At 49.3% G+C, this 15,346-nt stretch overlaps 2 protein-coding genes across 5 annotated transcripts in view; one reads left to right on the top strand and one right to left on the bottom strand.

Annotated features, from left to right (window-relative positions):
- The window catches only part of WWP2 (WW domain containing E3 ubiquitin protein ligase 2), a 40,345-nt gene extending 35,174 nt beyond the window's left edge, over nt 1-5,171 (bottom strand). For both annotated transcript variants that reach the window (XM_060276012.1, XM_035117796.2), the window contains exon 1: nt 4,989-5,171. In XM_060276012.1, the coding sequence (XP_060131995.1) occupies nt 4,989-5,033 (45 nt within the window). In that variant the 5' untranslated portion in view covers nt 5,034-5,171. The remainder of the gene's footprint in view (nt 1-4,988) is intronic.
- A 183-nt stretch (nt 5,172-5,354) lies between these two features.
- Nucleotides 5,355-12,203, top strand: NOB1 (NIN1 (RPN12) binding protein 1 homolog). Of its 3 annotated transcripts, XM_035117798.2 has the most exons (9): nt 5,355-5,564; nt 6,108-6,240; nt 7,953-8,086; nt 8,963-9,034; nt 9,504-9,653; nt 9,779-9,985; nt 10,647-10,744; nt 10,901-11,045; nt 11,603-12,203. In XM_035117798.2, the coding sequence occupies exons 1-9, from the start codon at nt 5,502-5,504 to the stop codon at nt 11,870-11,872; spliced, it is 1,272 nt and encodes a 423-aa protein (XP_034973689.1). In that variant the 5' UTR covers nt 5,355-5,501; the 3' UTR covers nt 11,873-12,203. The 3 variants fall into 3 exon arrangements, with proteins under 3 accessions (XP_034973689.1, XP_034973688.1, XP_060131996.1); XM_035117797.2 differs by having other exon boundaries at nt 10,647-11,045; XM_060276013.1 differs by having other exon boundaries at nt 10,647-11,148; nt 11,603-11,737.
- Nucleotides 12,204-15,346: the final 3,143 nt, after the last annotated feature.

Raw genomic sequence — 15,346 nt, 5'->3', positions numbered from 1 at the left:
CTTGCCCCTTTGGCTCAGGACAGGAAATACTTTGCTCTCACCAGCCATACAGATAACTGCCCCTTCACTTTAGGGGTATCCCGCACCCTCCAAACTTAGAACTTTTTCAGTTGTTGAGTTCTGAATCCTGGAACAGATAGAGCTCCTTGAAGAAAACCCTCAGAAGCCCCAATCCAGCAACAACTCCGGAAAAAGCAAGTGTTTCCTACAGTCAGTTACCAGGCCCCAGGGGGTAGAGTGGGAATTTCCCCTCACTGAGTAAGACAGCAAAGGCAGAAGGAAGAAGAGAGCTTCAGAGCACAGACACAAAGAGGAAGTTGGTGCAGAACAGCTCGGTTAAGAACTGCCAGCATTTGCTTGCACACAGCAAGCTCTGATGAAGAGCAGCAGCAGCCCTATGGGAGCTTTTCATTCAGCAAAGAGGAGGGAGGAAGAGATTTACACAACTTCTTCTTCATGCTTGAGCTTCTGGATCATAAAAAGTTTTGTATTTTAAGTCTCTGAATGACAAGTGGGCAGGTAAGCTTAGATTCTTAGAAGAAGCAGGAACACCCCCTCCTGAATGAGTTTCCTCGCTCACTTTCTATCCCCCACAGAAGAGTGAGTTTGTTGATTTGCACTAGCTACAGATCTCCAAGAGCAGGAAGACAGAGTTGGTTCACAACACAGTGTGAGTCTAGCAACCACGCAAGCTGCTCAGGAGGAACCAAACCAAGTCAGCTAATCATTAACACATTCAATCATTGCATATTTATTACTCTCCTTCAAACCCGGCACTCTGTGAAGGTGATAGGTGACACACATACCAATTCACTTCATTCCCTCCATGGTCTCAGGTGCATTGAGAATGAGCCAAAAATTGAGTTAAACAGAACATAGTAAATTATAGGTGGATGGTGTTAGATCAATCCCACATATGGTCACAGTTCTAGTGTACCCAGAGAACATCAATGTTGGTAGTTCCTTTCAACAAAATGAGCAAGATGCAAAGAAGAAGTCCAATAGTCCACACACAGTAATGCAAGAGGCAGTGGCAAAAATCACTCAACATGCCTCATGGCGTGTCTACATCAGCTGTTATCTGCATGACAGAGAGTGCTGTCCTCTCACCTTTGTGAAATAGGATTTTACTTCCATATTTCTTTGTAGAACTCTCTGGAGCTCCTTTAAAGAGTCCCTATGTTTCCCACAGCAGTCCTTGCCACAACCAGGAAGAATCTACACAATTCATTTGCACACACACACCCCTTTGTTTAAACAGTATCACTCAGGTTACAGTACATCTTTACAAGTAGCTGCAGCAATCAGCCAATTCAAGAAGCAAACCTGTCTCAGTCCTTGCACTTACAACAGCAGAAAAGCTGAATCCGAAACAATAAGCAACGCAATAAAAGAAGCAATACAAACTTCCCTATAATTGAGCAAAGCAAGTAAGTGGATGAACCTCCTTTGCATGTGTCCAAGGAAGGTCATGGTGCCCCTAGTAGAGCCAAAGGCTATTCTGTAGGTACCTCAGAAAAGGAGGAACGGCATCCAATGGCTTGATGCAGCCTCATCCTAAGGGCAAGGCACTGTAGAGCAACACAACTGAAAAGCACTCCCCATATAGACTGTCTGGACCAGGCATCCCCAAACTGTGGCCCTCCAGATGCTTTGGCCTACAATTCCCATGCTCCCTAGCTAACAGGACCAGTGGTCAGGGATGATGGGGATTGTAGTCCAAAACACCTGGAGGGCCGAAGTTTGGGGATGCTTGGTCTGGACACTTCCACTGGGACAAAATGTAGCAATTTGTCCCACAGCTGAGTAGGTTAATGGCAGCCCAGCTCTCTGGGGGAAACTCTACAGTGGCTGCCAAAAAATAAGTCCAGGTGTCCATAGTCATATGAAAGCAACTCTTACCCAGTGTTAGAAACTGGGATATGAAGCTAGGAGCTAAATGGCACCTTAAACCTAGGTTATGGATGCAACAACGGCACACTTTTTAAACAACAATACAAAGCTGAAAATGAACCAACTGCAGCTAAAATATTATGTTCACTTTTCACATGGTTTAGTCCTTTCCCTGCTCACCCCCCTAATATTCTTAAGAGGGTCTCTTCTCCAGAGAGTAGCTGGAAGTGGGGAGGCAGAAAAAGGTCTCCCTTTCCTTCCACTGCAGTTTTAATCTGTTTCCAGAGCTCAGAAACTGTTCGCACTAATGAAATTCCCTGTCACAAAATGCACCTATAACAATGCAAGTTTTGAACTTATCAACCTAGTATACTCCAGTTGTTTTGGACTACAACTGTACTGGCTAAGGATGATGAGAGTTGTAGTCCAAAACTGCTGAAGGGCAGACAGTAGGCTAACAAAGTCTGCCTTAAAAGGCCTGAGGGCCTCGGCTTCCGGTTGACCACGCCATCTTGCTCAGACGGGGGTCCGCACAGCAGAGCGGACCTCGGCGCTTCAGAGGTGGAGGGAATCGTTCCAGCGAAACGAAACCTCCTTAAAAGCCCCAAATCGAGCTTTTTGGGGACAGATTTTGCCTGGCGGCGCCAAAAGCAGGCTCTCTCCTCCCCGGATCGGCTTTGTTTAAGCCCCCGAGAGCGAGGAGGTGAACCGCGGCGGACAGGCTGACATTGCTGCTCTGAGAGTGCGAAGCTGCGAGTCTGGGAAGTGGAGGTGGCCAATTCTTCAAAGAACACTCAGCAAATGAATAGACTGTGAGTAATTTGGATTCTTTGGAATGTAAATTAAGGCAACAATTTGGACCTGGGAGAGAGGGGAAAAGAGGAAGCCACCCCCCCCCCACGGTAACATAAGAGACAGTAAACAGAAACCCGAAGCCGTAAACAGAAGATTTTAACTCAAAAGGATTCCTCAAAGGCATCAAAGAGAATCTCCCCTAAATGCAGGGTAAAAGGGGAGAGAGACTGTTGTGATTGCCCTGCAGAATGAAGTTAAGACTAAGAAAGACCTTTCTTTTTCTCGGGAGCCGGCAGCCCAGAAAACCCAGTGAGCTGACCAGGATTTATAGTTAAATTTTATTTCTATCTTTATCTCTGGACTTTTTGGAAATTCTTTTTTGGTTTATATGCTTTTGAAATGTGAGTTCGAACTTTATTTTTAAGAATGCAGCCAGCTTGTTAAAATGGAGTCGAGAAAATAGACTGCGATCATATTCCACCCCATGTGACAAGTTTTGACCTTGACAGGACTGAACTATGTCAACAAAAAGGTACCCGCCTGAGTTTCAGCGGACTGTTTTGACCTTAATGTGGGAAGCAAGAATAGAACTATGTCAAGAGGAGACACAACGGCTAGTGTTACAGCAACAATTCCAGATTGTGATGACAGAATATGATTTCCTAGAAGATGAAGCTTTTGAAACTGAGGAGGATGAATGTGGGAATGACAATGATGAGGACTGTGATGATTTAACACAGGATGAAGCCCATCACGAAAAAAATGATGATTTTACTCTACAAAAAGTTGGATGGAGTGCCTCCCCTTCGAGGGGGGCACGACTGGACTTACTGGAACTCCAGAATGACCACAGGGAAGAAGGAAAAATTAAGCAGAGAAGAGAAGAAGCTCAGGGGTCTGATATGGAGGCCTGGATGGCAAAAGACTGCAAACAGGGGGTGGGGTGAAGGGAAAGTGAAGTGGTGATTGTAAGGATGGGTTAATAGGACTATAACTGGACTGCTGACTATGGAACTTGCTGGATTGGTGGGGTGGAGCCGGTACTCGGGGGGTGTAAGGTTAGTTTGGGAATAGTTATAGGTTTAAAAAGTGAATTGATTCTGGAAAAAGGTGAAAATATGGAGGCCTATAGAGGGGTAAAAATTAGGCACGGGAAGAAAAAATGGGAGTTTGATTTCTCAGTGATTGGACAATAGGCGAAAATGATAATAGTTTAAAAGTGGTACAAGATATAAAGGCGTATGTTATAAAATATGAACTATGAAACTGTTGAAGATGATAAATAAGGGAGGAAAACCGGGGAAGGGTGGGAGGGTGGGGAAGCCCACAAAATATGGTTTAACAATTATGAATTTAACAATTATGATGAATTTTTTTTTTGTCTTTTTTCCTTTTTGTCTTTTTTTTTCTTCTTCTCTTTTTTCTCTTTTTCTCTTTTTGTATTTTCTTTTTTTTTTTGGTATGACAATAGATGGTTGGATGGATGAACTCCTGCGTACTGCCCTGGTTCACTGGAGCTCCCTGGTGGCAGGGGGGGGCTTGGGGGGCAGGGGAGGGGGAGGAGGACAGAAACCCAATCATAAAATGGACCACTTCTGACTGATCACCTGCGTGGGATACTTCTGTGGCAGGGGAGGACCCATGGAGGGGGGTGGGAAGAAGGTGGAAAAGGTGTTTATGTATGTACCATCTTTTGTAATTTGTAAAAATCAATAAAAATTATGTTTTAAAAAATAAAAATAAAAAAAAAATAAAAGGCCTGAGGGCCTCTTCACCGTAGAACAGTCCACCTCATAGAAAATATGCATCTTAAGGGCACCTTCTGAACAGAAGAGCTCAGCTGCTGAGGTACTCAGAGAGACAACCCCTTGCCCTCTTAAAAGATTTCAAGGGACAAGGCAGGCAGGCAGTGGGGCTGGAGACCCAGGGTGCCTGCGGTTTCCAATATTATAATAATAATACAGCAACATACAGCAAAAATCTTTGGGGTTTGCTCAGGCCTTCCGTTTCTAAAGGTTTTGGCTGACTACTTCATCCCTTCTATTTGCCACCTTCGCCTTTCCTGTACCTTCGCGGAGCGGGGGTTGTTGTTGCTGTTATAACCTGAAAAGCGGGATGGAACTAACAACCCCTAAAAATAAACAAGAAAAACTCAGGGGTGTTTTGTTATTTAAAGCTGCCCGCTGATTTTCAAAATGTTGGAGAGAAGGAAGCCAGGCAAGCGGGTGTGGGTATCCGTATGTGTCAATCACAGCAGTGGCCAGACCCCCCGCTTCCCACCCTCAAATCTCCAGACTTACCGGCGACGGTTCCCAGCTTCTCCCACTTCCACCTCCTGTAGTCATGGGTCATGTGACAAGTGACACGTCACGTGACACATACTTCGGAAGTGGAAAGGGAGGCTACGGAGCCGGGACGGCTAGAGCGGAATAACGGAGGAAGTGGTGGCTGCAGCAGCTCCGACTGCCGGTTGTCGGGATGAGGCAGGAGTGGAAATCGCGTGTTCCCTTTCCAAGTTATGAGGTCTTGTCGGACTGGAAGCGGAAGTTTATTTCCCCGGGATTCTTTGGAGGCGGGTGGGCGGCATCAAAAGTATTAGATTAAAAGCCCCGCCTTCAAACAATGCAATGCTGTTGTTTTTTAAGTAGGAAGAAAGAACGGTTTGGGGAGGGGAACTACAGCTCCCAGCATGCCTTTCTTCCGAGAAGTATCCTGTGTGAGGCCGCAGTTCCCAGCATGCTCCACAATGGAGAGCGGGGGAAAGACTACACTTCCCAGTGTACCCTGGGAGTCAGAGTCAAAAGTGGGGCAAAATGGCTCCCGTGGAGCACGTCGTGGCTGATGCTGGAGCTTTCCTGCGTGGAGCCCCGCTTCAGGTACAGTGGGAGAAGGCTAAGAACGGCTGCCTAGCTTGGCCAGTGGCCCACTGGGGAGCCCCGCGAGAAAGGGCCGCAGGCACTGGTGTATGCTTTGCTTTGCGGTAGATTTTTGTGGGACCTGGAGGCTTTTATTAGGCCATCCCGGTAGAGAGAGAGAAAGCTGCCTAGACAGAGACTCTCCTTAGGGCGCATGGCAGGTTGGTGTTGTGGGTCTGGAGGGTGTTCTCTATCCCTTGACAGCTTCAGGCAGTTGGGAAGGGACACACACAAACCCCAGTCTACCAAGCCAAGGTGGCTCCTCAGAATGTTCCATGGGTCTCCTGGTTGCTGGTGGCCCTGTTATGCTTCTCGGTATGTGGGCATCCCAGAACCCCCAGATTAGCTTTTGCTGCTACAGAGTGTGAGTCAGGAGAGGTGTGACTATAGGTCTGCCTCTCTCTTCCCTAACCTAGATGCCCCCCCCCCGGCCCAGCCCCTTTCCAGCCCTCAGGTTCCTGACCCACTTGCAACAGCTCTCAGCTGTGTCTTCCCCACTGGCAGGACATTGGCAAGAACATCTACACAATCCGAGAGGTGGTGACTGAGATCCGAGACAAGGAGACCCGCAGGCGGCTGGCGGTGCTGCCCTATGAGCTCCACTTCAAGCAGCCTTTTCCTGAATATGTAAGGCTTGGTGAGTAGCCTCTGCTTCGTGGTCTATGCTTCCTTACCCTCTCCCACCCCGTCCCTCTTCCATGACTTGCCTTTTTATTTTTGTAAGTACCGTGTTTCCCCCTTTTTAATACGTAGTCATAAAGTAAGCCAGGGCAGGATTTTTAAGCGGTTGTGAAATATAAGACACCCCCTGAAAATAAGCCATACCTTGTTGCGTTCCTTTAGAGCCTCAGAGAGGCTTGAGACCAGGTGGGAGGGGGCACATGAATTGAGCGTGTCACCAGGCGAGCCGCGCTGGGAGCAACTTGTGCCGCTTTGCAACTGCACAGGCCGGCACGGCGGGAAAAGGAGAGCGCTATTGTGTGTGAGCCGAGCAGCACTTGGCCCGGGTGAAGCGGCGGCTGCATTGTGCAAGCGCTCGCCGGGCAGGGTAGAGTTACACGGAGGGATGCGGAAGAGGGAAGGCGCTCCCCCCTTCCCCATCCCTGCCAGTTTCCATGGCCTGAGGCTGAGTGGCGGCGGGAGGCCCGCGGGTCCTTCTGCGCCGCCGGGGCAACGGACGGCGACGAGAGCGCTGCTGGCTCCTTCCGCGCCGCCCGCTCCTTCTACGCTGCCAGAGTGTCGTGGGCTGCATGGCCCGAAGCTGAGCGGTGGTGGGAGGTCCGCGGGTCCTTTTACGCCGCCGGGATGACGGGCGGCGGGAGCACTGCTGGCCCCTTCCGCCGGATCAAGGCAGCGGCCTGCCCGGTCGGTGCCCAGCAGTGCCACGTGGAGCACCAGATCGAGTAAGCGGCCTGCAGAGTCAGCGCCCAGCAGCGCCGCACGGAGCACCGCCTCCTCAATCCAGCGCGGGGCTGCTGGGCGCTGACTCTGCAGGCCGCTTACTCGATCTGGTGCTCCGCGCAGCGCTGCTGGGCACCGACCCGGCAGGCCACTTCCTTGATCCGGCGGAAGGGGCCAGCAGTGCTCCTGCTGCCGTCCATCATCCCAGTGGTGCGGAAGGACCCGCGGACCTCCTGCCGCTGCTCAGCTTCGGGCCATGCAGCCCACGACACTCCGGCAGCGCGGAAGGGGCCAGCAGCACTTCCGCCGTTGCCCTGGTGGCAGGGAAGGACCCGTGGACCTCCTGCCGCCTCTCAGCTTCGGGCCATGCAGGCCAACCAGACCCAGCAGGCCGCCTCCGGGATCCGGCAGCAGCAGGAGGTGGCTTGCTGCGCGTCCCGAGCCCTGAGCCAGCAGGACCCAGTAAGGAGGTACCGTACTTACAGTAACAATAAAAAAAGACACCCCCCGAAAATAAGCCATAGGCTTATTTTCTTGAGTGAAATAAATATAAGACGGTGTCTTATAATGTGGGAAACACGGTAACTTTGAGCTCTTGACGGAGAGCAAAGGGTGGTATTCAATTCTGGTCCTACTCAGGGTAGACCCATTGAGATTAATGGACATGACTTAGTTTCATTAATTTCAATTGATCTACTCTGGGTGGGGCTTTGTTGACTATAACCCCAGCTAATATGACACACACACACACACACACACACACACACACACACACACAGTCAGGAGTAGAAATCAAGCTGATCACCCACAATTGCTTCATTGTTACTTACTCTTTGATGTGTTTTCCTGGTGCCCTCTGGAATTAGAGAAGCACTTTTTCTCATGACTGGTTGTGATTTCCTAGTTTTGCCTCTGGACTTGAACACTGAAATCCTCCTTTGTTTCTAGTGACGGAGTTTTCCAAGAAGACCGGTGACTACCCCAGTCTTTCAGCCACAGACATCCAAGTCCTGGCCTTGACCTACCAGCTGGAAGCAGAAAATGTTGGTGTGGCTCACTTGAAGAAAGAGCCAGAGCAGAAGGTGGATCTTCCTTCTTTTATTATTTCTCTTTTGAAGGGGCCCTTTTCAGCAAAATATTTATTTACTATGATGTTGGTTTTGTATCCTGCTTTTCAGGCAAATGTTTTCTTCCAAACAACTCACATTAATTAGACAGACAGAGAGATGTCCTGCCCTTATGCTTACACACTCTTAAAAAAACAAGACACACAATAGAAGGGGAAATTAGGGAAGGGGGGGTTGACCAGATGGATAATGCCAGGAACCAAGTGCACAGGCATTACTATCTAGTTGGGGCCCAGATAATATTTCCTTGCTTGGATAAAGATGCTGCAAATGACCCTGTAGCCCTTGTTCCCCTGGCTGATGGCGGAGGTCAGCATTTGTTTTCCTTTCAGCTGTGCACTCCCAGGGCAATTGAAAGGTTTCTTTCTGCCAGTGAGGAGGGAAGCCAACTCCCTCTATGGCTGATTGAGGAGGCCCCTTGTTGCAATATTCTTCCTATCCAGTAGGAGGGGGCAATCCAGTTCCACATGAATGCAGGCAGAACATTTCACCTAAGAGCTCTTGGAGGTGAAGGGACCCCTCTGCCAAAATGCAGGACACTCTTGCCACCAGCTGCATGTGTTAGCAACCTATGTTTTGTCTTTGTCTGTTTCCTGCTGCTGCATATGCCAAACAGGCTGATTATGCACTGCTGTGTCTTGAATGCCATTCTTCTTGCCATTGCTGCTCAAAAGCTGATCAGACTCCGGGATGGTAGGTTTTGGCAGGCAGCTGCTGCTGCTGCTGCTGCTGCTGCTGCTGCTGCTGCTGCTGCTGCTGTAAGAATCAACAATATGCCCTACCTGACCCACATCCCACTTTCTTCTCTCTCCGCACCCTGGATCCTGGCAGGTGAAACTCAGCTCAACAAAGCAGCACCCTGAGACACCTGTTCATGTTGCTGGCTTCCATCTCCCTTCCAAGGTAATTGCCTCTGTGAGCAATCAGAAACTCTGCCCCACTTTTCATGGAAGGAGTATGAGCAGAGGGTAGCACACTGCCCCTCCCCTTCTCCTGGTTGCATGGGGTGTAATCTGGGAATGACCAGGTGTGTCAGTTGAGTCCTTGCAGTGGCAGTCCTTGATAGGCAGCATCTCTTCCTTGGCTTGTGTGAGGATCATGTGGCCATTCAGCATCTACCAGAAGACTATAGGAAGAGATAGCTGCACGTGGCTTTTCTAAGAGGGCCATAGGGGATGGGCAAATCGCTCAGTGGCGGAGCACCTGCTTTGCCTGCAAAAGGTCCCAGGTTCAATCCCAGGCAGCTTCTCCAGGTAAACACCCCAGAGAGCCATTGCTGCCAGTCAGTGTAAGCAATCTGGAGCTTGTATATGACCTTTTCTTCTGGCAATTCATACATGTCAGCTTTTCTTCTGCCCAACTTTTCTTCTAGACCAAGTGCCCAGGGGGTGAGAAGAGTCCTTCCGTGGTGGGAAGCAGAAACTCTGCAGACTCCACAGGCCCTGAAACATCTGAGTTTGGTTCCTTCCTGTTCTGGAGGAACCCTCTACCCAGCATTGAGGAGGACCTACAGGACTTGCTGGTAAGAAGTCTAGCATTCCTTCATTTCTTCCTGCCTCACTGGGACACGGGCACCACCTTAATCTCTGCAGCCTGGGAAGGTTCCGTGCTCAGCAGATCCTCTCCCAATTGGTCTGTTTCTCACAGAAAGTGGATGCTGTTGTTATTGTGCCGGAGGACCCCAAAGACAACAAGAGTAGTGAGGAGGAGGAGGAGCAGAGTGGAGAAGACAGCAATGATGAGGAAGGCTGGATCACGCCCAGCAACATCAAGCAGATCCAACAGGGCATGGACCAGGCTGATGAACCAGCTGGTGTGCAGGTTGGCTGTGTCACCACCGACTTTGCCATGCAGGCAAGTGTGGGCTGAGACCAGGTGGTCCCCAGGGCTTGAGGGGAGGGAGAAGGACGTATGCTTACCCTTTTGTCCTTGCTCCCACCCATCCAGTCTAGTCCTGTAAGCCTCCTGCTACATTCTTGTGCCTGCTACAGCTACCTGGTCCAGGTTTCCTGGAGGCCTAGCAGAGGTTTTATGGTCTATGTTGGAAGAACATGGTGAGAATAGGATGGACAGAAAGGGTGGCTCATGACCAGCAAGGGGTGACTTGGGTGGCAGCAGGAAGCCGAGAAGAGGGAAGGGAAGTGGCCATGTGAAGAGCAGAGGGATGAGAGGGTGAGGAGAAGCCCCAGGAGGTGGATTGAAGGCAAACAGGCAGTGGGACAAAAACAGGAAGGGGAGAGAGGAAGCAGCCCTTTGTGCTCCGAGTTGGGCAACCTGGCAGACCTGAAGGAGAGGAAACTGGGGACTCTCTTTCAACTGGAGAAGCTTGGTCAGCCCAGCAGCAAAAGAAGAGCAAGCATTGCCTTGTTTTAGCTCCAGCCCTTTCCAAGACCCCAGCCTATGGAGTGTCCAAAGTCTGTTGGACTTGAGAGGGACTTGCCCTGCACCAGCATCATGGGGACACATTGGGTGCTGATTCAGCCCCCCTCCCCTTCTCTGTCTCTCTTTCCCACAGAACATTCTGCTGCAGATGGGCCTGCATGTGCTGGCAGTCAATGGCATGCTGATCCGGCACACCCGGAGCTACGTCCTGCGCTGCCATGGCTGCTTCAAGTATGTGATGAGTTGGTGGCTGAGCTGCAATCCCTGGCATATGGGCAACAGCTGGGCCTGTGTCCAGCCATATTCAGGAGGTGCCCCCTGGGCTTGGGCAATGGGCTGCTGCCAAGGTTGTCAAGCTGCTGACCTGGCTTCTCTGCTTTCCTCCAGAACCACATCAGAAATGACCCGGCTCTTCTGCCCCCACTGTGGGAACAAGACGCTTAAGAAGGTGGCGGTGAGCGTGGATGATGATGGCAGCATCCACATGCATTTTTCCCGGAATCCCAAGGTCTTGAACCCCCGTGGCCTCCGGGTGAGCAGCTCTGCTCTGGGCTCCAGTGTTCTTATGGGCTTCCCGCACTTGTTGTCCTCTCTGTTGGCTGCCTGTGCTCCCAGCTGAGCACCTGAGGCAAGAAGTAAGAGTCTGCAGCAGGCCATGATGGGCTCTGGGGCCAGGAGAAGAAGCTTCTCTGGGTTTATTTATTTCCTCCCAATGGCAAAAGTTCTGTGGCCAGTTCTATCCAGTGTAGCACTAAGGAACTTGTTCCACTAGCACAATGATTTATGGTTGTGCAGCAAAATTTTCCCCTGTATGTGTCCTGTGCCTTCCCAAATCTCCTCCAAAGAGTTGGGGGAACCCCATAACAGATTATGGGTAAAGAAGATGGGGTGTCCGTTGTGCAGCTGTCACTCCTCGTGCTACAACACTGAGCGGATTGGATACCATTGTAAGTAAAAATGTAAAACCGTAATTTGGAAAAAATACAACAAGGATGAAAGTCAAGTGTGAGGTGCCTCTCCCTGTCAGGGGTGTGTGACGGGGTGCATTGGGCCTTTTGGCTTCACTTATGTGCCTCTTTCCTTCCACAGTACTCTCTCCCAGCTCCTCAAGGTGGGAAGCACGCAAACAATCCCCACCTGACAGAGGACCAGCACTTCCCCCAGCAACGGCTCTCCCGCAAGGCCAGGCAGAAGACAAACGTCTTTGACCCCGATTATATTGCAGGAATTTCTCCATTTGCGGAAAACGACATCTACAGCCGGGCAGCCAATCTACAGATCCGGGATACGGCGCTGGGTGCAGGCAGGAGGCGTCTGAACCCCAACACAGCCTCCAAAAAGTTTGTGAAAAAGAGATGAGGTGGGGAGAGATGCAACCACCCACCTGTCCCACTTGTCAATGAAGGGAGGACAAGTCTTGTTTCCTACAGCTTGTGTGAAGGCAGGACTTTGCCCCTTGGCTCTGCTTCCTGACTGCTTCCAAGGCAACAGACACTAGTGTGAATAAAGGGGAAGCAGCAGGAAGGTGGGAGGCAGACTGCCAAGTGATCTGGAAAGTGAGAGTGGCCCTCGTGTGGCAGAATCCAAGTGCTGCGCTTAGGTCTTGGGTGCATTCTAATGCAAAGGACTCAGCAGCGGTGGCTGCGTGTTTTGTTTTGGGATTTTTTAAATAAACCAGGGTGTTTGCACATTTGGTGTCTGTGCACAGCTCCTTGTGGTTTAGCTTGTCCCTTTCCTGACTACTAGATCACTTTTCTCCCATGAACGGAAGGTGACCTTTTCCTTGTTGTAGTAGCCTTGGCCTTTTTCTACCAGGTCTTCAGCCATACAGTGAGCTGGTTGGGATGGCTAGAGAGGAAGCACTGCTCTTTGACCGCCTTGTATCACATTGCTGGCTGCAAACCTTTGAGTTCCACAAAGCTCTTCCTCAGAAGTGGCTGTTCAAAGCAAAAACAAAAAAGTTTATGGCCCAATAGCTGATTAACCCCAAAACATACATTCATGTGGGCTAATAAGAGTAGGAACCTGTAAAAGCCTGTTTAATTTTTGGTCTAAATACCTATGCTGGGAAATAGGCCTCTGTTTAACTCAAAAGATCACGTCCACTATTGTCAAAACGTATGACAATAGGTTACCTAAAATCTTTTCTCTTTTGTGAAAAGGGGCTAAAAGCCATGAGAAGGACAACTGCAGGAATGTCACAAAAAAACTGCAAAATGCCTGGCAATGAGCTGGTGGCAACTCCATAAGGCTATGTTCTACTCACAGGGAGAGCTGCAGGTGTTCTCCCCCAGCCCTCTGGTGGGCCCCCTTGCAAGACAAGCTGTGCCACATTTTCTACTGCTTCCTGCCTTGGGCTGCCACAAGTCCTCCTTGCACTTAACAAGCCCTTTTCTTGTAGAGAAAAGGTTAACAGCCAGTTTGCTGCAGGCTGGCCCCTGTTCCATTCCTCCTAACTATGCCCCAACATGCAACAAAGGCCCACTATATACCCGGGAGCAAAACTGACTAGTAAATGATATTTGATCAGATAGATTTCTAGTGCAAACAAAGGGCCCTGCCCAGTCCTTGCATAGCTCTAGTTAAGTAGCTAACAGTGCCCCACCCTGGCACCACACAAAGCTAATCTGGGCATTTGCAACTTGAATGAAAGGGCTGTCAAAACATCCTTTACCATCTTTTAGGGAGGCAGTTGCCAACTTCATAGACACGCCTAGCCTGCTTGCTTCGTTCTGAATCTGCCGTGCAAACACCAAAGATCTGCCCTTGGTGGCTGGGACTTAATAAACACAGGAGAGGCTTGGGGCAGTGTGTGTGTGTTTGTGTGTTTTAGCAGTTTGGTGACTTGTACCTGTCTCTTTGACCTGTTCCCATATACCTTTAGCCAAAAGCAGACACTGCTGCTTCCTATTGGAATTATATTCTACTAATTAATTAATATGAATTCTAATATGTATTGAAAATACTCCCAGGAGGTGTGTGAACTTGCCACACAGCAGAGCATTCAGAGCAATGACCATCGCCCAAAATTCATGTGACATTGCTGCCTCTGGATCCATCCCATTACAGTACTCATATAGAAGATAGGCATGGTCAGCAACAGAAGCTAGTTTGGTACAGCCCCAAATCATTTTACTACTTCCAAATACTGTCCACAGGATTCTTTGTAGTGGCACCCAGAGGCTGTTGGGGAACACCAATAGTCTCACAGGAAACTGATTCAGTGTGTTTGTGAGGACCCACGTGCCACGCCGAGCACAGAGATACCTCTTAGCAAGGCTCTTGGCTCGCTTGGAGTTTAATTAACATGTTTGTTCTCCTTTGTTTATGACTGGACTAAGGACTACAGCAACATCTAGGGCCCTGGGGACCCCCTTAAAGAGTCCTAGTTCTCTCTGATTGCTTTGGATACCATTTGTCTGTTGTCAATGCCAGCAGTCCAGTAGTCCCTTGATAGGAGCCTGAGCTGGTAAGGCTTTGTGTGTATTTGCCTAGCCTTCTCCTCATTGTGGCAGCAAGAGCTAATTCTTTCATGTGCTTATTATTATTATTATTATTATTATTATTATTATTATTATTATTTTATTTATACCCAGCCCATCTGGCTGGGTTTCCCCCTCCACTCTGGGCAGCTTCCAACAAGTACCAAAATACATTAAAATATCACAGATTAAAAGCTTCCCTAAACAGGGCTGCCTTTAGATGTTTTCTAAATGTCAGGTAGTTGTTTATCTCCTTGACCTCCGATAGAAGGGCGTTCCACAGGGCGGGTGCCACTACCGAGAAGGCCCTCTGCCTGGTTCCCTGTAGCTTTGCTTCTCGCAGTGAGGGGACCGCCAGAAGGCCCTCGGCGAACGATGGGGGTGGAAATTTGGTAATTTCTCCCTCCAAAGATCCAAGCAGTAATCTGAGCTGTATGGATGGGTGGCGGGAATAAGTTGTTGGCATCGCCTGTCTTGGGAGGCAATGGAAAAGGGCACCTTTGGGTAAAATCAAACTGTTGGAGAGTTATAGCACTTTGGGTGTAGAGACCAATGCGGAAGAAACATGTTTTGTTGCAGCAGGGGCAGATGAAGATGTCTGGTTGTAGTCTTCTTTGGTGATCACTCATAGCTGAGTAAGATTGTCTTCCATAAACATGGTTTTAACAATGAGTCCGTAAGTGACTGTGGAGGCCAGTTCTGGACCCACACTTCCTTCCACAGTGGGGACATTGGTTTCCGGATAGCAGTTGATCACGGTGTGGATTTGCCAAGCGTTCGAAGTGCAGAGTGTTTGAAGACCGGGACATTCGCAGGGAAACCAAAATGCTTGTTTAAAAAGCTATTGTACTACCAACCTTACTATATGCTTGTGAAACATGGACCACTTATAAACGCCATCTCCAACTCCTCAAAAAATTCCATCAATGGTGTCTCCGAAAATTTTTACACATCCCTTGGGAAGACCGGCGAACTAATATCAGTGTACTGGAAGAAGCAAAGATCACCAGTGTTGAAGCAATGATTCTTCAACATCAACTTCATTGGACTGGTCACGTGCGGCTGCCTGATGATCATCTTCCAAAGCAACTACTCTATTCCAAACTTAAAAATGGAAAGCGTAATGCTGGTGGTCAACAAAAGAGGTTTAAAGACTGTTTCAAGGCAAGTCTTAAAAAAATGTAGTATAAACACTGACAATTGGGAAACACTGGCCTGCGAGTGCTCCAGTTGGAAAACAGCCTTTACCAAAGGTGTCATGGGCTTTGAAGACACTCAAACTCTGGTTGTGGTACTGCAGAGGCACCATGGCATTTCTTCTCTCTGCGCCCCTCCTAGTGGTCATTTCTCC

Source organism: Zootoca vivipara, chromosome 6, assembly GCF_963506605.1.
Source record: "Zootoca vivipara chromosome 6, rZooViv1.1, whole genome shotgun sequence".
In the NCBI taxonomy this organism is placed as follows: domain Eukaryota; kingdom Metazoa; phylum Chordata; class Lepidosauria; order Squamata; family Lacertidae; genus Zootoca; species Zootoca vivipara.
This window is presented reverse-complemented; position numbering and strand designations above follow the sequence as displayed.